The sequence below is a fragment of the Nothobranchius furzeri genome, chromosome 5 (genome assembly GCF_043380555.1).
Source record: "Nothobranchius furzeri strain GRZ-AD chromosome 5, NfurGRZ-RIMD1, whole genome shotgun sequence".
Taxonomy (NCBI): domain Eukaryota; kingdom Metazoa; phylum Chordata; class Actinopteri; order Cyprinodontiformes; family Nothobranchiidae; genus Nothobranchius; species Nothobranchius furzeri.
This window is the reverse complement of record NC_091745.1, coordinates 3,934,159-3,959,469: the sequence shown is the minus strand read 5'-3', so window position 1 is coordinate 3,959,469 and position 25,311 is coordinate 3,934,159. Positions and strand designations below refer to the sequence as shown.

The window sequence follows — 25,311 nt, the reverse complement described above, 5'->3', positions numbered from 1 at the left end:
GAGGGAATCCTAAGGCGTTCCCTGGCAAGCCGAGAGACACAATCCCTCCAGCGTGCTCTGGGTCTTCCTTTTAGCCTTCTCCCGGTTTAAGATGTCCGGAAAACCTCACCAGGGAGGCGTCCAGGAGGCACCCTAACTAGATGCCTGATCCACCTCAAATGGCTCCTCTCGATGTGGAGGAGCAGCGGGTCGACTCCGACACCCTTCCGGATGACCGAGCTTCTCACCCTATCTCTAAGGGAGAGCCCAGCCGCCCACAACATGAGATGAGATTAGACAGGAAAACATGAGATGAGTTACATCAAATAATGAGATGAGATCAAATGACGTGAAATTGAATAAAAACAGATTAAAGGAGATCAAAGCATGATAAAGTGAAATGATGAAATATTGACAGATAATTTGATTAGATTAGATAAAATGAGATGAGACCATGAAACAATGAGGTGAGATAGTCAGATGTTAAGAAGAGAAGAGATGAGGTGAGATTACAAGGATGGGATACAATGATCTGAGAGGAGATTTTGAGATGATCATGTGAGATGGTAAGCTATAAAATGAAATGAGATCAGACAAGAGGAGACAACACCTCTATTGTTCTTAGTCAGAAAAAACGTACCGGTACTCTTCAACAGCATTAAATTCTATGTTGTACTGCTACACTTGATGGTCAGAGGAGATGCTGGTAATATTCTACCAAAAACATTTTGACAGCAATTCCAAAATGAAAAGGCTGTCAACACATCCTTGTTATTGTTGATAAAGTGTGTTTATAAGGTTTAAAATACGAGAAGAGTCTATTGTTCTTTGGTCTCAAACGTGTCTGATTAAAAGCAAACAATTTCAACAGAAAATAGGTTCATTAGGCTCTCATTCCCTAATGGTCAGCAGGTAACTTTATCACTTTGCTAATTGATTTTAAAATTTTATTCATGCAGTCTATTGAAAGAACAACTGTTCTGTTTTATCCTACCTTGACAAAGGAGTGGTGTGATTAGTAATATTAAAATGGAACAAAATAAATTGATAAATAAATAAGCCACATTCTCAATGATACCACACAATCTAAAAAGCTTAGTTAAAGGTGTGGTTTACTTTGCAGTGTTCTCTAGTGTAAATCAATGCCTTATGAGTCATTTTTAAAAAAAGCTGTGATGCTCCTGGGGGGCCCAAGGTGCTTCTTGGTACACTTTAGGCCCCTTAGTGCCAACTGGGCATGGTTTAAATGCCACAGGTTACCTGAGCATTGTTCTGACCATGTCCATCCCTTCGTGACCACCATGTACCCATCCTCTGATGACTACTTCCAGCAGGATAATGCATCATGTCATAAAGCTCCAATCATTTCTAATTGGTTTCTTGAACACGACAATGAGTTCACTGTACTACAACGGCCCCCACAGTCACCAGATCTCAAACCGATAGGGCATCTTTGGGATGTGGTGGAACTGGAGCCTCGTGCCCTGGATGTGCTTCCCACAAATCTCCATCAACTGCAAGATGCTATCCTATCAATATGGGCCAACATTTCTATAGCATGCATTCAACACCTTGTCGAACCAATGCCACGTAGAATTAAGACAGTTCTGAAGGCGAAAGGAGGTCAAACACCATATCAGTATGCTGTTCCTAATAATCCTTTAGGTGAGTGTACTAGGGGTTGCATGACTTAATTTTTTTTAAATTCGACAGTCAAGTAATGAAAATCGAGTCGACTTCGACTAGTCATTGATGACGTCATGCACCTGAAGTGGCAGGGCTGGGGGGGTGGTGGTGGTGGGGGTCGGTAGGTTCACTGGAGTTTTTGACAATTAAAATTGCGCCCACATTTTCTACGTTAACACATCTCTGTTAACAACGGTAGTTTCTGCATCCTACTTCAGTCCCCTCCCCCCTCCCCCTGCGCAGCAGCAGCAAACTGATGCGCCTGCAGCCTCTCGGAGTTCCTGCTGCTCTAAACATTAAAATAATTATTTCATTTTCTGTTCCTCACTTCTGATTGCCTTCAATGGTGTCTGTTTGTTGCAACCACCAGGTACAAAAGCAAACTTGTTTTTATTTGACTATTTTTCTGTCCTGTCTGTTTATTATCTTCCTGCATCTCCTCTCAATCCTAAAGAAAAACTGCTACCTGGGTTCATTTATATTCACCTCATGAGTTACCTTTGAACTGCAGTTCTAAAAGATCTACCGACCGCAAAAACAGCGGAGTGCTCGCTGCTCGCCGGCCGACTACAACGGGACCGTTTTTGCTGCGGAGTTCGTGCCGGAGCGGAGATAGTGGAATTTTGGGGGTGCATCACCGGAGGACAAAACAGGTGATGCGCCTCGCTCTGCAGCAGCGAAACGCATCAGGCACAAATGACAGACAGAAAACATGAAAGGAAATGAGCCGACATGAACGATCACGTGCTTAATTTGTTTTTGAGGTGGTGACACCTGATTTGGCGGTGCTCAGGACGCAGATGTCTGGAGCGCATCAACGATCAGAGCTTTGCATGCGCAAACTGGTTAAGATTAGGATGGGGGTGAGGGGAAGGTAAAATTGCAAGAGGGAAAAGGTCACAGTTTGGTTAAATGTCCGTTTTACCGCCGGTGTCAGTACGACGCTCTGGCACAGCGCGTCGCCTCCGCCTCCTGACGCAGGGGCTCATCACCTGCTGGAGGACTGCATCTTGTCAGTCATTATCACGTGACAGCGACTAGTCGATGACAGGCAAAAAAAGTCACTACAGAGCCGTGAAATCGACTAGTCGACTAGTTCACACAACCCCTAGAGTGTACACCTCTACACGAGCAGACTCCAGCAACTAAAGTGCGATCTGTGGTGAGATTGTTCCCACTCTACAAAAGCTACAGCAACGCTGCACCAAACAAGACATTGTTTTATGTGTAAGACTCTGTCTTCACAGGGAGCACAAAGGAGAACTATTGGAAAGACATTTCCAACCGATACAGGTACAACTGATTATTTATCATAAATAAACTGACATTTATTAGTTTTTTGCCACCTGTTTAACTACTCTAGAACTGATAAGGAATTGGATCGATAGACAGAATCGACAACTATTGATATTGATAAAAACTTATCAATTCCCACCCCTATACGCAAACCACTTCACCTATAAACATGGGTCTTTGGTCTCTTGGTTGTAGAGTTAAATCTCGCCACCACAACCTGGTTTCAACTTAGAAAAGATATTACAAATACAATCAGTCACAGTTCTTCATTGACTCTTCAAGCATCTCTGTCAACAACGGTGACAGTTTTATTCAAAAGCAGACATCCAATCTAATGGTCTTCAATGTTCAGGGTATTTTTTGAGCTTATTGACCTGTTTCCATTTCATTGCTAAGTGGGCCATGAACACAAGCTCTAATCTAGGGTGAGCGTCTTTAAATCTTCTCTAATGAATAAAAACCCAATTTGTTGTAAATCTCTACACTGAGCAATGCTACTATTTACAGAATGCCAACTGCAATTCAAACAGAGATGCTGACTTTTGTAATAGTTTATTTCTATGTTAGCATTGACCGTGTAATTTATGCAGGTGTGTTGCAGCTTTTATGTCAGTTACTGGGAATAAGTAGGCCACTCTTGGAGACTTGCAAGGTTAAAAACGCCACGAGTGTGCAGGAAAAAAAGCAAGTTAACACTCCAGAAACATACGCCACCCTGCAACTCATAAACGATTTAAGAGAGTATTTTGAGTTTTATCCTGAAATAAAGATAAAGGCATTAACAGGTGACCTATTTTCAAGTTAGTGATGAAAGTATTCTCTTCTGACCTGTCAAAATCGGGCTATTTTTGACTGACCTGTGACCTTCTTGAAAGGCACAGTGTTTCTTTTCTGTGTATCCGTTTACAAACTTATCCTTTTTTATTAATATTTCTGACTCTATTCAAAATGTTCCTCTTAGCTTAGAAATTTACATTTTTATATACATAAACTGTGGTCGACGCTCAACAGTCATGCACCATCTTGAAATACTGTGGCTGCTTAGGGACATACAAGATATGATGCTCTGCATTTGCATTTGACATGAAAGTTCAAAGTGGTTCTGGTTCTCTCTATGGCAACCTTGCTGGTTTGTGGGAATTCTGCTCCTTGCACTTGGGTTGCTTACCCTGCTCCAACTGCCTGTGATCGCTGGACTGAAAGCAAAAAGTCATAGATGGCTGTGCATGCATCGCCACACCTGTGGCGATGCATGCACAGCCACGGGGAGACGGAGACGGGTGACATGGCATCAGCGGAAGCGGCAGCAGTGGAATGAAAGACACAGCAGCTGCAAAGGACTGACCAGGCTTGTTCTACGAGTATTTAAAGGATACATAAAGAGGGCTCTGGATTCCCTGAGAGAGACTCTGACTGCAGCAGAGCAACAGAAACAGTAAATAAAACGTGCAGACGCTTGAAAACTGGTGTGTGGTGTTTTCTGTTCGTGACCCCAAAAGACAGTGCTGCTGTCTTCCTTTCAGCCGTGCACACACCACCACAATCACACGTTGCCTTTTTGAAGCATGTTGGCTACCGCTGCCTACTAATGGGCTCGACACACGGGAGACGACAAACGACTGCGATCAGCGAAATTTGTCGCTGTCGCTTTTATTAGCTGACACACGGGAGGCGATACGCGGCAGCGGCCAGCGGCAAAGCCGTCTACGCGTTCTGTTCCATGACAAAATCGAAACTTCCGTTGTTTTGTTTGGCTGTCAGGTTGGAGGGAATTAAGGTTATTTAAGCGGTTCGGAGTTGATAAAGCGATAGATATGATGTTTCACAAGGTGCTGTTAGAGTTATGTGAAATCTTACTTCTGATTTTACTAAATAAAACATAATAATAATCAACTTCTCCTTCATGCTTGCTCGGAGATGTACGGAGCATCCTGTCCGCTCATTGGTCAGTGAATGAAACCGTTGATTGGTCCTCGTCCGAGCGACAGCGATGAAAAGTTGAAAATGTTTCAACTTTCTGGGATTGCGTCGCTGGGTCACCTGTGCACGACACGTGCACGATACGTGCACGTCATGTGCACGAGTGCAAAAATTCACACGCACGTTTTTCGCGTTTTGCTTGGTAGGAGGGAGACCCGCGATTATCGCTTTGTCGCGCATGTCTCGTTGAAAATGAATGGAGGAGAGGCGATGTCGCCTCCCGTGTGTCGAGCCCATAAGAAGTGTGTGACTAAAGAGTTGAATGTTTTTAAACACCGTGCCTTTAAACAGTATATCTACACTGTAAAAGTAAATATGTTCATGCAGATAAGCTGGATAGCTTGTGTGCGTTTTCATAGAAAGATTTTAGCCCTTTAATTTTTATTCACCATTAAATAAGCAAGTAAGTAAGTAAGCAGCTATATATATATATATATATATATATATATATATATATATATATATATATATATATATATATATTACTGACTCTCATTGAGATAACTTTTCCCATGTTAATACATTTGATAATGAAAATATGAAAAGGTTGGCAAAATTCATGTCCCTTTAAAGGCCCCGTGTGTGAAATTCACAGAAATCATAGTAAAAAGATCCGACTCTTTAGCACCACGCAGTTTAGAGTCGGTATTGCAGCTATTGGAGCCCCCGAGGATCAAAAAGGGTTTTTTTAATCATTATTTAAAACTTTATTAACAAATATAACAAATACAATACAAAATCGTGTTGCTGTAAACGGCAGCATGTCATCATCTAATTCCAGCTTTCAAGTCAGCGAACAGGTTAGTTGTTTTCATCTAACTTATTTTATTAATTTAATCTAAATAGGTTTTGAATAAGAAAAACTTTTTTATGTCAGTTATGTTTGCTAATAGCAAACGGCAGCTAGTTAGTGATGACTTCTGACTACAAAAAATGACAATATTTTGTTCATTTTATTTGAGAAATGTTATATTTCTATTTGCCATTTTGGAAATATACAAGGTAGTGTAGTCTGTAATTGTTTTCTCTCCGTAAACAGAGTCAGATATCATCCGATGGTTCATCAGTGAAGACAGACAGAGGACGAGGGAGAGGAAGAGGGCGAGGAAGAGGGAGAGGAAGAGGGAGAGGACAGACGTGTGCCAGCGCACAGAGAGGCAGAGGTGTTAGACATGCGACAGAAGCAGGGCAAGCATCCCAAGATGAAGGAGCCGAATTTGCTCAAACCAGCCGCAACGTTCCACGCACAAGAGGAAGAGCTGCAATAAAGTCTAGAAGATCGGCGCTTTCAAGCGCTTTCAAACTATCCCGTTTCTCAAGTTTGCTTGTAGAATATGTGTGATCCTCCATCGCTAGAAGTACGGTGTGGCTAGTTTCTTCTTCTTCTTAGTTACTTTGTCAGACTGCATGCTTACAAGGCGCACTTCTGCCCCCTGCTGTTTCTTTGAGGTTACATCATTTAAAAACGCAAACATCAAATGCGAAGCTTAATATGTTGTATGTCCCTAAAAGGTCACTGTATTTTAAGATGGCGCATGCCATATGGAGCACCGGTCTGCTTCTTTTGTCTAAAATATTAAAATATAAAGCTAATAATAATGCTTAGAATAAATGCTTGTTTGAATTATCATTAAAAAAAACAAATTTGAGAATGTGATACAAGAAATTTGATAACTTATAAGATGAAATATCACACATTGGGCCTTTAAGAGGTTGTACCCATGGATATGTATATATAAACACTAGATGCCTCGTCCCTGCTGTTCGCCAATGGGATGGATGTGACGTAGGAATGTGGCGGCCATCTTACCGCAGACAGCTGCCCCCTTTCTTGACATTGGGGTGTATGGTGCATGTACTATTTAAACAACTCTAACTTGCTCAATTTTCAACCGATTTTCAAAAGGTGTTATTTGTTATAAATGCCAGAGATGTGACTATGAAATAGGATGGGTTTGGCCCAGAAACTTTTGTTATTTCACCCCACAAAGCATTTAATCTTTCATAGATAACACATTTAATTGTAAACTAAAGTATACATAGCCTATTATTATAGTACATATATATATATATATATATATATATATATATATATATATATATATATATATATATATATATAGATAGATAGATAGATAGATAGATATCTATCTATATATATCTATATATATATATATATATATATATATATATATATATATATATATATATATATATATATATATATTCCTGGTTTGTGAGATAAGATTTGTGTAGAGATGAGATTTCAAGGTTCTTTTGAGGTAAAGCCCACATTAACAGAACACAAATACAAAATGTGCACCCCAACAAATAAGACAACCGAGACCCAAATCACGTCTGTCAGCAAAACCGGCCCGCCAGCAGTAAAATTTCACCCAGCAAATTATTTTGTATTTTCACTATTTCTTAACTTTTGTTTTCTTATTTATTGACTTTCATTTATTAATTATAAGCTCTTTGGAAACGCTTTCTGAAAAGGTTAAGAAATAATCAAAAGATAGATTAGGTTAATAAATAAGATGGATTACAGTAATAAATAAGATAGATGGATTGATCTTGTGAAGGAGATTTTCAACATTCATAAAACCAGATAAACAATGTAAAGAAGGAGGTAGCAGCAGCAATGGAACAGCAGTTTCAAATTATTTTATTTACATAAAAACTATTAACAGACAGAATCATGTACACGACTAGGGTTTCTTCACCAGTTACAGATGAAAGGTGATCCCACGTTGTCTCAGTTTGTCACAGCGGCAATACGAGCATCCGTAGGCTGCACTAAAGTCAGCCATGCTGACCCTCAAGCTTCACAATTAATAAAGGTGTATTTCTGCAAACATAAATCCAGAAATGTCCTGTTTTAATATATCTCAGTATAAGTTTTGTGTAACAAACCAAGATGCTTAAAAATCACGGGCAATTTTGCATTAATTTATTTAAAACAAAACGAGCGACTCCCACTGAGGTAAATGGTCAACTTTGTTTTGCTTGGCAGTGCACCCACCGTAGCCTCGTCATCTCTAAGCCAAGTTAGACAGCTAATAAATACAAAAACATCCACAAACAGCCATTTACACAACAACTGGGCAGTCGTAAAGTCGTTATTGGTTTTGTAGAACCACATAAAATATCGATTGTGGTCTCAACCTGAATAACATGCAGCTAGCCTAGGCGGGACTCATAGTTCACAATGAAGCCACTTTCAAAAGCAAAAGTGTTATTTTCAACATGTGCAAGTATGTTGTCTCAAGCCCATGTGTTCTAAGGGTTGTAACAAGGCAAACCGCTTGTAAATCCGTTAATATTTCATCGAGTTAAGGGTGTTTTTGTTTAAGCTGATCACTCACCTTTCAGCTGCTACCACTGAGAGCAGAGGGGTCTGTTGTCTGAGGTAAGATGGCCGCCGTTTAGCTACGCCCTCGACTCCCGCTTTCGCCATCTATGGTTGTCAAGGGCGTCAGTTTGTTTTCAGAATTGCTGGGGACAATAACCATACACTTGAGTGGGGTTTAAAAATTGCTGGGGACAATAAAGTAGGCTAGCACAGGGGTCGGCACCCCGCGGCTCTGGAGCCGCATGCGGCTCTTCCATCCATCTGATGCGGCCCTCTGTGCTTGTAAAATAATGAATGGATATTTAAATAAAATGCTTTATATTTTACTGCATTCATTTTACATCTGTATGCCAATTCTAAATGTAAAGATTGTCTGCGTAAACCTGAACAGGTCCAACCCGGTCTTACTGTGAGACCGGGTTGACGCGTCACGCTTGTGCGTAATCATAGGCGCTTCCTGAGCTGAAGAGGATGTGAGATTCTGGGATTCTCCTCAGACGGCTCCTGGATGTGTCGCCACATTGGAGACAGGAACAAGCACTATTCAGCCAAAGTTTCATAATCAGGGAACATTTTCTAAGTGACAAGTCTCTCTGAGAGACACTCGCTTCAGTGGGAGGAACCTTCCACATGCGCTCTGGTTCTCTGGGTGGCTCTGGGGTTAATCAAGTTTAATTGTTTCTCTTTGCAACAATCTTCACAGGAAGGCAAAACAGTTAAACGGCAGGTTACACATATTTCCATTTGACTGTTTATTTTGACAGATGAACTCAAGGATGTTGCTTGGTTTGAAAGAATTACCCCGACGCACACTGATGCGCATGGATGAGCTGACATTTTAATCGTTAACGCACATCGCGGAGGTAAAATATTCCCATCAGAACATCAGAGCTTTATACTGGACACTGTGTTCAGTGTGGCTCGGAGCGCCCACGGTGGACAGTGGGCTGAAGATCTGGGGTTCGCAGCGCAGTGCAGAACCACGGTGCATGCGATAAGATTTCCTCCCACTGAAAACAGTCTGGAAACCCGGTCTCTCTGAGGGATGTGTCACTTGGAAAAATGTTCTTTTTATGAAATTATGAAACTGGCTGAACAGCGCTTGTTCCCATCTCTAATATGGAGACGCATGACGCGTAGAGACATTTGATTACGCACAAAGTTTATGTGGAGCAGAAGCGGTCGGGCCACGGCAGGTGAAACGTTCCTAGCCTACATGAAGTGAAACTGTTTAATTGTAACATTAATATGTTACTGGACACGCTGGTCTGGTCGGTTAGACCAGTGTTTGAAGTGGAAAACAAACACACACACACACACACACACACACACACACACACACACACACACACACACACACACACACACACCAATTAAAATAATGCTGATAGCGTGGACTAGAAGACAGGTGATGGTTTACGTATTTAAATGATGATCAGGCTGCTGTAAAATGTAATCTCCATCCACATCCAGACACAATTATCCTCTATTCTTTCTCTATTTGCTCTGCTCTTGTCTGGGCTGATCAGCTGATGGTGCGCGCGGCGCGCCTAACTAGCGGCTGATGCACATTTTACGCGTTTGGAGAGGTGGGCTGGATGCTTTGCGTTTACTGGAAGATGGTCCACTTAACGCACGGGTGTAGACTACATATTAATGACAAATGAATGAAAATTAAATTGTGAGTTTTTACTTCATATTTTATAAATAAAAATGATGGGGGAACACATTTATGACGTCTTTTTAAACTAAATTTTCTAGCGCGACCTGCCTGCTTCACTTAAGTCACTGCTTATTAAGGTCCGTCCAAAATTACCGTGGGAAACGGGTAATAATGGCTCTTTGATGGGAACAGGTTGCCGACCCCTGGTATAAGATCTGAGCTGGTAAAACAAAAATCCTCATCAGCAGGCGTTTTTGAAAGTGGGGGGGGGACACAGCTGCCAATCACAAATTTTGCCGGGGACATGTCCCCGGCGTCCCCGGTTAAAATGACGCCTATGATGGTTGTACCATCTTGAGTGACGTAAAAATGTGACTCAACGTAATACACGTGACAGCCCCATCTAGTGGACAACTTTTGTTTCTGGATATGCCTGTAGTTATTGTCCATTTATCGTTATCGCTGTGAAATCCTCAATATATCATGATGCTGATTTTAGGCCATATCGCCCAGCCCTACCTCCTCTCATAGTACTCTCTGCCTCTGAGATGGCATTTGGACCCTATCCAGACTCAATCAAAAGTGTATTTGTATAGCACTGTAAATGCAACATGTTGCCCAAAGCGGTAAACATAAAATTTTTTTAAATACAATCAAATGACTACAGGCAATTACAAAACATAAAATGCGCACAAAAATAAAAATCAGACACAAAGAGTCATAAAAACAGGACAACCCTGTCAGCACAAGGTGTTAAAGGTTTTGGATTAAAGAAATGTCTTCAGTAACTTTTTAAAAATAGTAATAAATGCATGCCTGCCTGATGGTGACTGGTAACATATTCCAAAGAGTAGGTGCCACCACTGAGAAAGACCTAAAGCCTCTTCTCTGTAGCTTCGCCCTAGGGACATTCAATCTAAGTTGGCCAGCCGACCTCAGTCCACAAGATGGAACATAATGCACAGTAAGCTCAGAGAGATAGACAGGTGCAAGGCCATTTAAATATGTATAAGTCAGAACCAAAATCTTAAATTACACACAGAACCTAACCGGAACCCAGTGCAGAGAGGCAAGAACTGGAGTAATGTGATCAAATCGAAGTGCCAGTCAAAAGACGGGCTGCAGCATTCCGAACTAGCTACAACCAAGAAATACACCTTTGATTAGTGCCATGGTGAAGACTATTGACTCTTCATTTGGTATATTTTTCTCAGATGTCCTTAGACGTAATGCAGCAGTATTGCATTTCTAGAGGTGAGGAAATGTGCTGTCAAGCATCAACAGCCTGCTAGCATTGACAAGACTTTGATTTCTCCTTCTACCTGGAGTAAAAAGATTCCTCCCATCGGGATCACCCTGTGCATGTCCAGTAGGACATAATTAGGACTAGAACTAGTGTCCAGAAAACCCCGCCATGCAAAGCCTGCATTACAGATATCCTAAGAGCCACAGACCAGACTAATAGGTTTTTGCTATGTTGACGAGAAACAAGGGTTTCCCAATGGAGTGTCTCAGTCACTACTGTGAGCTTTCGGCAGTAAATAAACATTTTACAAGCCATGAGAGAAAACAGCTGCAAAGAGCAGAATTATATGTGGCAACAATAGAGCTAACCTTCTAACCCTCCAAGGATTGCTGTCAGTAGAACAACAATCAGCACTGGCTCATTGAAGCCAACTTTAACTGGATCCCTCACTTTATGTCGGGAAACCACAGTGCAACCAATCTCCAAGTTCAACACTGGAAATAAAAGACTGAGTTTGTTTTTTATCTTCTGTGTAAAATTGTTTATTTGAAATAAAAATACAAATTAAACAAGCATCACTTTTCTTTTTCTTCAGATACAGATTGTTATTTATTATTCTGCAGACTTCCAGAGGCTAAATGTGAAGTGTACTCATTTTTCCTGTTTTTATTCAGAAAATGGTGTAAACCAGTGAATGTGTAGCCAAAGAGTATAAATTAGTATAAATTTTAATATTTAATCTTTAATGAAAACTTTTGAAGTTTTATTACAATATTAATGGCTTTAATTGAAACTAATCAACAGTAGTAATTATGTTTAATCTCATTTTCAATGCTGAGATTCTCCTAAGTGATGAAGATGGTAGGAACAGGAATAAGCCCGAGGGACAGCTCATATTAGATGTATTGGAGATAAGATCAGAGAGGTCGGACTGGTGTGGTTTGGCCATGTCCAGAGGAGGGATTACATATTAGTAGGAGGATGCTGAAGTTGAAGCCACCATGGGCAGGAGGCTAAGAGGAAGACCAATGAGCACATTTATGGCTGCAGAGAAAGATGACATAAAGTTAGTTGATGGGAGAGTACAGGATGTATAGCAGATGTGGGTGTCATGGGCTGTTCTGAGCTAACCTCTCTCTGGTCTGAGTCTTTCTGTTTGCAGGTGGGCGTGTCCCGGAGAGCAGCTGCTGTGAATCTTCTCATCAGAGGTCAGGGGATTTAGGGAGTAGCGTGACAACTCACCAGTGCCGGGTGATTACTCAGCATTGGGTAGTATCTCGCCTGTACTCTGCCTGTCTCTGACTTGTTGTCTCCTGTGTTCCTGCTTGCCTTGTGCTTAAATGTCATTGGTGGGAGTGTTTAATGCGCAAATAAAATTGCACAACTTCTAAAAAGAATGCAATTAAAAAACATAACATTCCAAAAATTTTTAAAAATACGAAAAACAAAAAGGAAATAAATCAGTGGATAGCTGACTGGAGGTATTTAAGAACAAACTTCAACTCCATATCAATGATCCAACCTCTTACAGTTGTGTGTGTGTGTGTGTGTGTGTGTGTGTGTGTGTTATGGGGTTGAGTGTCATGGAATTGGATGTTTTGGCTAAAAGTCAACATTAGTGTATGTAGCAGCATATAAGAAGAGGAAAATAAGACATTAGCGTATTTTTCCAAATCAATCACTAGATTTTTTTAAACAATGACAAATATAATGTATGCATGCAACAGGGTGGAAAGGTTGCGCTTGACGTGTTGGTATGATAATAAAAACATGAAAATTTTGGAAGGAAAGTATTGTATCATCCAGGAATGGTCACTTTTTGCCTACAGATTGATCTACATGCCACCGGTCATCTACAGACATGAATCTGCCTCTGTGCGTCTCTTAATCTTCCAAGCTACAGGAAAAGAATCAACACTGCGTGTTTACACTCAGATTGTCAAAATCATGTTCCCTCAAGGTTCTTCTCTGCCAAGCCTGTCTGCTTATCTAGGCTGTCCTGCACAGAATAAAGGACTGAACCGTTATAATAGTAAATAATCATATGGCCGAATGAACAATAATGGCTGATGAATAATAATAATGTTTTGATTAATCTGTGCTTAAATTAATAAGGTTGATTAATCTGTGCTTGAATTACTGAAGTTGAAATGAATATTATGATGATGATCAGTAATGTTTGATTTAACTAGTGAATCATTATCTGCACTCAGACACAATAGTCATTAGAGATTGTTACGGTTACCAGTCTGGCCAGTGAGATCCAGGAGCCAGAATCACCCAGCCCTGGTGATCAGCCTGACACCGCCCCTCCTCCTCCTCTCTTCCAGACTGCTGAGGAGCACAGCTGAGCCAAATCTTGCTGATTACAAACACCTGGATAAAAAGGCCGTGCCTTCAGCAGTCTGGGAGGCAGCAGTGCAGGGGTTCTGCTGTCAGTGGCGGCTGGTGAAAAATATTTTTGGCGGGGCTGTGCTAGTTTTTATTTTTAAACAAACTTGTGCTTTCTGAGCTTTGTGCACAACTTCACTATTTCCTGAATTATGCACAGCTCTTTTATTTCCTGTCTTACATCATTGGACAAACTGATTAATCCAGGTGTGTCTGACTATTGGCACGCTGCCTTGCAGACCAAGGTTGAAAAATACTGCATTAAATTGCACATAAAATAACATGACCATAAATGGTAAATAGGCAATGCAAGAGGCAAGTAACAAAAACATTTTGTTTAATTTCAACATGAGTGAACACCAAAAATTATGAGCAGGTCACTGTTACAGTAATGGTAGTAAACACTACTTAGACAAAATGCCAGAAATTTACACTGTTAAATATTTCTGGAGTGTTGTGCCAAGGTCAACTTTATACAAAGATCAAGTGGATGCATTTGTGTGTGTGTGTGTGTGTGTGTGTGATACCTCATTTGTACAGAAATTTTGCCCTTCTGTCCTTCTGAGTGGCAAAGCTCTCGATGAGCTTTTTATTGAAGTCAGGAATGTTTGTGACAAGCTTTTTTTTTCCATGGAGAGCATGGCAAGAGCATTCAGCCCATCCTGTGTCATGGTGTTCCTCAAGGAAAGTCTTAATCCTCTTTAAAGTAGAAAAGCACCTCTCTGATTCGGCTGTGGTCATGGGTGTGGTGACAAGAATCTTCTTTTGCATGGCTCAGGATGGTGTGAAAAACCTGTCATATGATAAATAAAAAACAACAGATAAGTACATAGGAAACACTTTCATAGGAAATAATGTCATATTTCCCAGTTTTTGGGACAATAAAACATTTCTGATTCTCAATCAGATGTTTTTACATTTGAAGTAAAAACATCTAACTGAGAATCAGAAATGTTTAATTGTCCCAAAAACTGGGAAATTTGTTTGCTGCAGCAGAAGTGTAACAAGTAAAATGGAATCAGATTGATGTATGTACAAATTTACATGAAATACACATTTACATGATTAAATATGTATAATAAGTATGTGTGTTGAAATTAGTTTTTACAGTTAATGCACATTAAACATGTTATTAAACAAATGTCCCGGTTTGTGGGACAACCAAGGATTTCTGATTCTGATTGTCTTGTTCACAGAAATGTAATGTACAGCTTACCTCTGCACCCAGCTGCTGTTGTTCCCTGCATGGCAACGTTAGCTCTGCTGCCTAGCATGGCTAGCTTCACCGTGTTGTTGTCCATGTGTGCCCGGGATGACTCGTGTTTCTTCACCTTCTCAGAAAAATGTTTCATGTCTGTAACTCCTGACTCATCCATGCCTTATCTGTCCCAGCCGTTTTGAATAACAAACACGGAAAGCAAAATAACGCATTAGCGTGATTGCATCCAGCTAGCCAAGCCTTCCTGGTGTACCAATTTCGGGAGAAGCGTCGTGTGTACAGTTTACCTCTCTCCTTGTCCTGCTGGCTTATCTTTACGTCGGGCTGATCTGGTCCAAGCTCTTTGACATTAAGTTTTTCCACCATAGTTCTCCTCTCGAACGGATACTGGAGAAGAGACCGAACTGAATTCAGTGGCTGCTGAGATCCGGTATCCATGCTGGTTGTAGGCTCACTGGCGGCGTCCATGTTACATCTGCGTCACGACCAAAAACGACTCTGCCGAGTTCTACCGAACACCAACGAAACCTTTGGCGGTAGCTCCATCGCCCATCATGCTTCTGAAACGTTCTGAAACAACGTCGACGCTGACTGGATACATTCCCATCCCTACCGTTTGATATTCTTGTCAGCAATTGGACAGCTGGTCTCGTCCTGTTTGGGCGATTGAAAAACAGCACACAGCCTCCACCGCTCGGCAGAGTCCGGCAGAGACCGGCAGAGACCAATATAGATATATATATATATATATGATTGATTTTTGTTACAGAACACACAATTAACTTAGAATATGTGATTATTGTTAATTTTATTTATTTATTTATTTAAATAAAAATTAAAAACACGGAAAAACTGGGAGGGCGGCGCCCTATCGCCCTCTACTGGCCAGCCGCCACTGTCTGCTGTCCTCCAAGTCTCGTTTTGGGCATAACCCCTTTCGTTGTGATGAGTTTTAAACTTTGGTAGTTTTAACTCTGAGTGAGGAGGCAGCAGTGCAGGGGTTCTGCTGTTCTCCATGCTTCGTTTTGGTTTCAACCCCTTCGTTTCGATGAGTTTTTACTTTACAGTTTTAACTCTTAGTGATGAGCTTTTAAGGGTAAAGCTCTTGGATGATCCAGTGGGATCTTTTGTGTGTTCATTTTAAAGGTTAACTTGGTTTGGTGCAATTTTATTGACCAGTTTTAAACACCTTTGTTGCGGTAAAACTTTTACAATAAGTTTTAACCAGATGTTTTAATGCTGATAATTTGTCTTGTGATGTTAACCTTTTTCAGAGTTTTTGATAGTTTTGCATTATCTTTATAATGCTAGCCATCTGTTTGCTCGTTTTTAGAACCTTTTATTACAAATAAATCCATTTTAAACTCCACTGTCACATTTCTTATGTTACCCCCTCCATCACGTTTTAACATCTCCTGTCGGGGATGTAACAGAGATAAATTAAAGTTAAAGTAATTTCTGCACATAGATATATTCTTAGCCACAAATCAGAGCATCCTGTATCTAAAAGAGTGTGTGATGTTCTGATGGTTTGTTGTCAACACCCCTTAACATGGCACACCCCGATTGGCCAAGTAAGTCATAATACGAGAATATTAAAACAGAATCACTGGGGAGTGGTTCAGCATTCCAGCATTCCAGCTTCTGTTAGTTGAGCTAACCATGACTGGCCATCGGAGGAAAACTCTCTGGCCACTGCATCTCTTGACAAGCTTTTGACAAGCTAAAAGCTGCCTACAGCTGACAGAGCAAAACGGTTCCTTCAGCTATCCAGAAACAGCTGCTCTAGACGCAAACTAGTTCCAACCTGTGTGCCCGGCGATATCTCTGGACTGGAGCGTCGGTGCTGCAGTTAATCTACTGAACCTCGGTGCCCAGAGGTCATCTGACCTCCCTGACCTCCGGATCCGCGAAGAGGGCCTCCAAAGAAAGGGTGAGGTAGACACACATGTTTGCGTCTGATGCCATTTTGATAAGAACCAACTTCATATTTTAATGCAAACCAAATTCTTTTTCACTCCCAGAACTCAGCTCTTCTAGATACAAGGTTCTGATAAGCACACACCATTCAATCAACACACATCACATCCCATCCACTTAGATTCATCCATCACAGTAGCCTTGGTTACCGTATTTTCCGGATTATAAGTCGCTACTTTTTCCCCAAGCTCTGAACCATGCAGCTTATAATGAGGTGCGGCTTTACTGAAGATTTTCCTTCACCTGCCACTAGGGGGCGCTTTAGCAGAAGGTGAAACAGGTGGAAGTCAAAAGTGGAAATCGAAGAAAGTGCTCATTTTAATTTAGCACATGCAAGCAGCCGGCACGACGAAGAATTTTTAAAAAATCCATACCCCCTCATCATGGAAACTACACGTATGAGTTCATCTGATGCCGCATTTAAGTTGAAGGCCATCGATCTGGCAGTAAAAGATGGAAGCAGTGCTGCCGCACGTAAGCTTGGCATGAATGAATCCATGGTTCGGCGCTGGAGACGGCAGCGGGAAGAACTCATTCAAGCCAGCTTCTCCCCGGGATGATGACAGCAACACTGACAGCGACACTGACATCGCCACAGAAAAGGTATGTGACGAAGCTGTTCTGAGGCAGTTCAACTCCGACACTGAAGAAAAGGACTTCAGTGGTTTCAGTGAGCAGGAGGACGATGAATAAACTAATCAATAACTTTTCTGTTTTGTTTGCTACTGATCAGTTCAGTTACCTTCAGTTAAACTACGTTTTCAATTCAGTAGATATCCGGTAGATATCTGCGGCTTTTAGCCCGGTGCGGCATTTATAAGTACAGTTCCATGTTTTTTTAAAACTCAGTAGGTGCGGCCTATATTGAGGTGCGCTCTGTAGTCCGGAAATTACGGTAACTTGTCATGTTTTTAATTGTTTAGAAAATAAATTCTTACTTTTTATAAACTTGACTCTGTCTGAATTGAGACGAAGTGTGTTTGATCCCTGAAAAAGCAAACAATCCTAGAATCTTCTGATTAAACATCCAAAGACCAAGCAGTCTATTGGTCATAAGTAAAGATGATATGTTACGCTTAAAAGCAACAATATTTAACCCCCTAAAGTATTCTAACTCTTACCCCTCTGTATGAGCTGTAAAAGACTTGAGTGATGTCACTTCCTGGCTGCAGAGGAAGTTTGACTGAACAATACTTTCATAAAAGGGGGAGATTAATATGCTGTTGTGTAAAGCTGGGGACATGATTAAGTTGTACAGTTTTATAGGTAATTTATTTACATTTATGATTTATTTTTATTTTTTGGTTGGGTTAAAGGAGAGTGGCAAAAACATTTTGGCAGAAAAGGCTTCTGGTCTTGGTCTAATTACATTTACGTTATGTTCATAAAACACAGTTTGGGTCAATGGGAACATGCTCATTTGGCTGACCTGTACCCTTTTGCAAGCCATAAAACTTTTAAGAACATAATTTTTAGATGATTTTTGTCATAATGCAAAGGAACATTGACCTTTCCATCTCTTGTCTTATAATGTATTTTGTGACTTACTATCTTCTTCCGGCTCTTGGAGAGTACAGACACTTTTTTCCTCCTCTCCTCCCTATCTTATCCCCAAGGCTCTTTGTCTGTCTTTGGGTGTACGGCGCTTCTACATTTTTTCTGGAAACTGGAAATTATTAAAAATGGACCTGGTCAGCTTGTCTCTCAACGCGATTGACAAAATTTTCTCAACAATGAGAACGGGAGAAGGGGCTCCCGGGTGCCCCTCTGGGACAGATCCAGTTGGGCATATCATGGACTCCTGGAAACAGTGGAACCTGATCTGCTTATCTCAACTGTCTGTAAAGGATTCTGAAGACAAATGGATATTCGTGGTGATGGTGTCAGGTTTCCTGCTCTTTGACCTGGGAGGTTACCTGGCTTACAGGAAAATTAACGAGCTGTCGAAGAATATTGGCTCTTTCCTGGAGCTCTGGGATGGATTACACCTCATTGTGAATGCACAGACTCATATAATTGTCGAGATGAGTCGTAAGCTTGGAACTTTGGCTGCGATTCATGCTTTGGCACAAAAGATGGATGCGATCAAGGAGCGAGTGGACGAATAAGCACGGATTGGGATAGTTTAACTTACGCCATTATTGAATTTTGAGAGGTTAAGGACCAATGGAACTTTGAGACAGAGAAGAAATTATGTCTGTCTGGCCCCAAAACAATTTCTTATCTGAATCTGGTGCCCTTGAGGCACCAGATTCAGATAAGAAATTGCCCCAGGAACAAGGAACAAGCAGTCTTCAGTTCCTGCTTGTTCCTGGGGCATTTTCCCTTCAGTTTTATCTTCAGCAAGTGAAATGCATGCTCAATCGGATTCAGGTCAGGTGATTGACTTGGCCATTGTAAAACAGTCCACTTGTTTCCCTTCAAAAACTCTTTGGTTGCTTTTGCAGTATGCTTTGGGTCATTGTCCATCTGCACTGTGAAGCGCCGTCCAATGAGTTCTGAGGCATTTGGCTGAATATGAGCAGATAATATTGCCCAAAACACTTCAGAATTCATCGTGCTGCTTTTGTCAGCAGTCACATCATCAATAAATACAAGAGAACCAGTTCCACTGGCAGCCATGCATGCCCACACCATGACACTTCCAGCACCATGCTTCACTGATGAGGTGGTGTGCTTAGGATCATGAGCAGTTCCTTTCCATCTCCATACTCTTCTTCCCATCACTCTGGTACAAGTTGGTCTTGGTCTCATCTGTCCATAGGATGTTGTTCCAGAACTGTGAAGGCTTTTTTAGATGTTGTTTGGCAAACTCTACTCTGGCCTTCCTGTTTTTGGGGCTCACCAATGGTTTACATCTTGTGGTGAACCCTCTGTATTCACACTGGTGGAGTCTTCTCTTGATTGTTGACTTTGACACAGATACATCTACCTCCTGGAGAGTGGTCTTGATCTGGCCAACTGTTGTGAAGGGTGTTTTCTTCACCAGGGAAAGGATTCTTCGGTCATCCACCAGTTGTTTTCCATGGTCTTCTGGGTCTTTTGGTGTTGCTGAGCTCACCGGTGCGTTCCTTCTTTATGAGAATGTTCCAAACTGTTGTTTTGGCCACGCCTAATGTTTTTTCTATCCCTCTGATAGGTTTCTTTTGTTTTTTCAGCCTAATGATGGCTTGCTTCACTGATAGTGACAGCTCTTTGGATCTCATCTTGTCAGTTGACAGCAACAGATTCCAAATGCAAATAGCACACTTGAAATGAACTCTGGACCTTTTATCTGCTCATTGTAATTGGGATAATGAGGGAATAACACACACCTGGCCATGGAACAGCTGAGAAGCCAATTGTCCCATTACATTTAGTCCCTTAACAAGTGTGAGGCACATATGCATACTGTTGTAATTCCTACGCCGTTCACCTGATTTGGATGTAAATACCCTCAAATAAAAGCTGACAGTCTGCAGTTAAAGCACATCTTGTTCGTTTCATTTGATATCCATTGTGGTGGTGTACAGAGCCAAAAATGTTAGCATTGAGTCGATGTCCCAATATTTATGGACCTGACTGTATGTCTGATCTCAGAATTGTGTGTACTGAAACTCCAATTTCCCTCTGGGATTAATAAAGTATATTTGAATTGAATTGAATTGAATTGAATTGAATATGGCTGCGCAGTGGAGCAGTGATTAGAGCTGTTGCCTTGCAGCACGAAGGTCCTGGGTTCGCTTCCCAGCCTGGGATTTTTCTGCATGGAGTTTGCAAGTTCTCCCTGTGCATGTGTGGGTTCTCTCCAGGTACTCCGGCTTCCTCCCACAGTCCAAAAACATGACTGTTAGGTTGATTGGTCTGTCTAAATTGCCCTTAGGTGTGAGTGTGTGTGTGCACAATTGTTTGTCCTGTGTGTCTCTGTGTTGCCCTGCGATGGACTGGCTCTCTGTCCAGGGTGTACCCTGCCTAATTGCCCGTTGACTGCTGGAGATAGGCACCGCCCCCCCCCCCCCCCCCCCCCCGCGACCCTACGTGTACCAAGCGGGTTCAGAAGATGGATGGATGAATTGAATATGAACGCAAAGGGCACCGAATTCAGAGAATCACCCAATTATACAATATTTGGCAAAAGGGAAACGGAGCTTGTGGAGAGCATTTTCTCGAGACTACAGCTGTGAAAGCAGGAAGCAGATTGACAGTAAGCAGACCACATTAGTAAAAATAAGAACCCTCCTCTGCCAGTGCAGATCTCTGTAGGTGTGTGTAGGCGTTGATGCCAGTGAATGAGAGAATAAGGCTTGTCATTGGTAATTAGTGTCTATGCTCAGTGATTTCTAAGGGAGCAACTAATGTTTTCATCAGCCAGCAAGAAATTTGATTGGGTGATTTTTTTTTCTTTATCTTTGTCAATTCCAAATAAATTTTAGGAGAGGCACTCTAATATGCAGCCAGGGTTCGTATTTTAAATAAACAGAGTATAAACTCAAATAAGAAACAACGTGAGATGTAGTTTATGCCTTGTGTCTGTAAACTCATCCGATTCTAATGGAGAAACTTTTTCAAGTTTAAACTAGATTTGACTCAAAAACAAAACTGTAAAGGCATCTAGAAAATCCCTTTTGTGGTGAATTAAACGGCAGTCTCCTGTTTGCTTTAGACAAAGTTGTCTTTGCTAAAATCTGTTTTTTATACACATTTCTGATCTTATTTACAAAGCTACAAATCAGTCACAATTAAACTGAATTAAATCATTATCTAAACTGTATTAGCTGCTAATATAAAGTTTAAGTCCCACTAGTCACCACACGCTGGTGAAGTTCATCTCGGCATTTGACCCATCCCCTTGGGGGGCGGTAAGCTGCAGCTGCGGCTGCGCTCGGGAACCATTTGTTATGTTATGAACCCCAAACATAAAAATTAGAGCAGATTACCTGACTGAAGCTGAATTATGAATTAGAATGAAAGTGACAAGCTACTTACGGAAACTGTCAAGCATCAGTCTGGTGTGGATGTTCTCGTAATGCTGGTTGAGTCCGAGGTCGTCTGTGTGTTCTGATGCAGGATGACGGATCACGTGTGCAAGAGCTCTGAAAGGATGAAATGCAGACTCAAGAGAAAAGGTCTTTACTGGTTAATGGTTGAACGATCAAATCTAAAATAAAAAGTCCATAGAGATGCTTTAAATACCCTATCAAAAGTCTACATAATCTGTATGATATATAAGCTGTTAGGAAACACACAGATTTTTTTTACATAATGCAATTAAATCACATCCATCTTTATTTGAGCCTGCCCCTCGCAAGTTTCTCATTTCAGGTGACATTTAAGTTGAGTAAGATTTCAAACATTTGAGCGTGACCATGTTATTATTTTCTGATCATAGTCATTAGGTCTGGTTGAGACTGTCAAAGCTGCCTACCTTACTGGCTCTAAACTGATCTGAAAGCCTCCAGCTGTGCTGAAGTGAAAAAGAAGCCATTGAAGAGGAACAACAGTGGCGATATTGTCAGTCGTCCCCCTTTTTTATTATTATTATTATTATTATTATTATTATTATTATTATTACAACTCCTCCTCACCTTTTGTTTTATTAATTACAGCTGAGCATAAAAGTAGTACTGCAGGTGGACCAAGGTTTACCATCAGAGCAACACGTGACTTTTATGTTTCTACACAGGGTTTAGCTCATGCTTTTGAAAACGTGACCTCATACAGACAAGAGTCACTCTGTCGAAGTTGTAATCAAACCGTTTACGGATGTAAAGTGATAAATCGTAACCTAATCCGACAACAACCCAGGTGTTTGTTCTCTGAATAAAGCTTTGTGAATATCGTCATGTGACCCACTTCAGTCTTCACATCTCCTCAAACATCCTCAGATCTCGATAAGATGCCTGGCTGCTGTTTATACACACAGCCCACATGTTATACTATTTATCCTGCGTGTCTCCCCTAAAGGAGAAAACAGTAAAAAGCCTCTAAATGTGTCTACTATGTTACAGAGACACAGTTTGGAAATACGTGTTCATTTATTTCAATTTAGTGTCAACCAATCCCTTCAACTTCAGAGCCTAATTAAATTAATCAATCAACCCAACTGGCCAACTTTTAAATGATCCAAGCTTCAAAATGTGTCTGTTTTCATCTTAGTGTTTTCCAAAGTAAAAGCAATTTGGAATAGATACCAGCATTTGTGCAGACAGGTGATTGTTATTCAGATGTATTTCCACATTTGGAAACCATCTTTGTCCAAATGAATGTTTGTGTGATTGTGATGATTAAACCAGTGGCCTCTAGCCTTGTTATCACACCTCACGTGCAGGTCAGGTTGATTTAAATCCATTTTTAACACTGTTCTACATCGTTTGTGATATTTTGGGGCATGAAAAATTACATTTGAACCTTATTTTTTGTACTTTCTAAGAGTTTCCTCAAATATGTATTTGATAAACAAATAAATTATAAGGTTTGTTTAAAATGCCACTCCACAGTGTGTGTCTGGAGGGACCCATGTGCTGCCTTATATCAAAGCATACCATCATCACCCAAAGCCTGTGGCTGTCGGGTGACCATCACTATGTGTTGGTGAAGTTTTCACTCATGTATTCAGGATAAAAAGACACCGAATCATCATCTGAATATCAGGCGCAGGCTTTACCTGGACATGTTGTCTCTGTTGGGCCGGTGCGTCTTTTCCAAGCCAAGCTTGGTGAAAATCCCAATCAGGGCCATGATGGCAACGACCCCGCAAATGACGTAGACTATCAGGTTGGTTTTATCCTTGGCTGACTCTGACGTCACGTCTACTTTAGGTGGAGGCCTGCCGGTCATCATCCACGGGGGGGTGTCGTAGTTCTTACAGGTGGTCTGGTCCAGTCTGGAGCTCTTGTACTCGCAGCAGAACCTGAAGCCACAGGTGCCGCAGCAGTACAGGTAGCTGCCTGTCCTGCACACGAACGGCGGGTCCCACTGGCCCATCACGTCGTAGTAGCCACTGCACTTGTCCTCCGTGTGGGGGTTCTCCGTGGCCGCGCTCTCCCCGTCCACAGACTCGTTAAACCCGGTTACTATGATGAAGTCATCCGCGCTCTGATCCAGCTCGCCCTCCGCGTCACAAACCAGAACTTTTACCAGAAAGTAACCGAGCAGCAGCTCCGTGCCCCGCATGGTTGCTCACTCCCTGACTTCTAATGCCGAGGAGTCCTGCGTAAACAGGCTGGTGCCAACCTCCATGCGTAAAACCACCGCACTTCCTCTCCCGTTGAATAAAAGAACAAATGCCGTTGTTGCTGCAGCTGAAACCCCCCACAGGGCAGCTTACAAGGTTAAAGCATCTCTAAAGAGCTGCCTCTGGGTGAGCTGGAGGGAATCAAACACCTCTGAGGCACATGGAGCGCGTCTGGAGAGAGAGAGACAGAAGGAAGGTGAGAAAGACAAAGCAGGAGACCCTCTGATTTAGATCTGGGGAGAGAGGAGCAGCGTCAGTAGGAGAGAGGGAGAGCTGTGCGCAACAGCTCTAATTACAACCTCTTACAGCCCATTATTACTGAGCTGTGTGGCAAAAACCGACTGCAACGATGCCAACCAACTCCTAAAAGCAGTAAAACACTAGAAACATGAATAAAGCTCAGCTTTAGGTTAAATGATCATTTATTTGTTTGAGGCTCCAACGTTATTAAAAATGTAATTAAATCAGACATGAAAAGGACATTTCAATAGATTTTAGTGTCATTTTACAAACCTGTTTCAAGAAAAAATCTTTCACTTTTCGCATCACAATTTTTCACAATCATGCCCTCCACTCATTTTTGCACATTTCAAAACCTCAGACACGTTCAGAGGATTTAAATGGGATTTTTTTCCTACCAAATGCACACCTCACACACACCTGAAACTACGTTATCTAGATCTGAATCATTATGAACGTCTGACATCTTCAGTGTTTGTCGGTTCAGCTCAGCTCAGCTCAGTTTGTTTAAATAGCCAAATCAGACAAGTCGTCTCAAGGCACTTCCCAAAGTTAACGTTCCAGTTCAGTAAATTAAACCAGTCAGTAAAAAGTTTCCCATAACCCAGATAACTGCATTGCTCCAGCTGTTAATGACTAATCATTCTCAAAGAGAAACAGGTGAAAAACTTTGACAGGAACAGATCTGCTTAAAAATACTTTGCAATTTATTTTTAGAAGAACCTTTTTATCTAAAGTTGTAACTAAACACAGAAGCTTTATTTGTGAAGTCTCCCTCTTTCATCTTGGTCTGGAATCATCAGTGATAAAAGCACTTTTATTTTGCTGTCAGGAGGTTTCCTTTCTTTATTTTGCATTTCTTGTCTTTGTACATCTTACCTATACATAGTTTTCACACTTTCCTTGTCCTAAAATTAATCAGATTGCATTAAGATCAGATACATTAGGCGTGTTTTCAGAGTTTTTTTAACTATTACTCTGGCATGACGGTATTCTTATTAATGTCTATGCTGAATGACACAGACAGAGAGGAAACACAGTTTCCCTTCAGCTGCATGATCAG

At 41.3% G+C, this 25,311-nt stretch overlaps 1 protein-coding gene across 2 annotated transcripts in view; it reads right to left on the bottom strand.

Annotated features, from left to right (window-relative positions):
- shisa9b (shisa family member 9b) overlaps window positions 1–24,251 on the bottom strand; it is a 33,837-nt gene extending 9,586 nt beyond the window's left edge. The window contains exons 1-2 of one of the 2 annotated variants that reach the window (XM_054740136.2): window positions 23,439–24,251; window positions 21,761–21,867 (exon numbers count right to left, since the gene is read on the bottom strand). In XM_054740136.2, the coding sequence (XP_054596111.2) occupies window positions 21,761–21,867; window positions 23,439–23,947 (616 nt within the window). In that variant the 5' untranslated portion in view covers window positions 23,948–24,251. The remainder of the gene's footprint in view (window positions 1–21,760; window positions 21,868–23,438) is intronic. The other variant, XM_015948586.3, reaches the window with a different exon arrangement.
- Window positions 24,252–25,311: the final 1,060 nt, after the last annotated feature.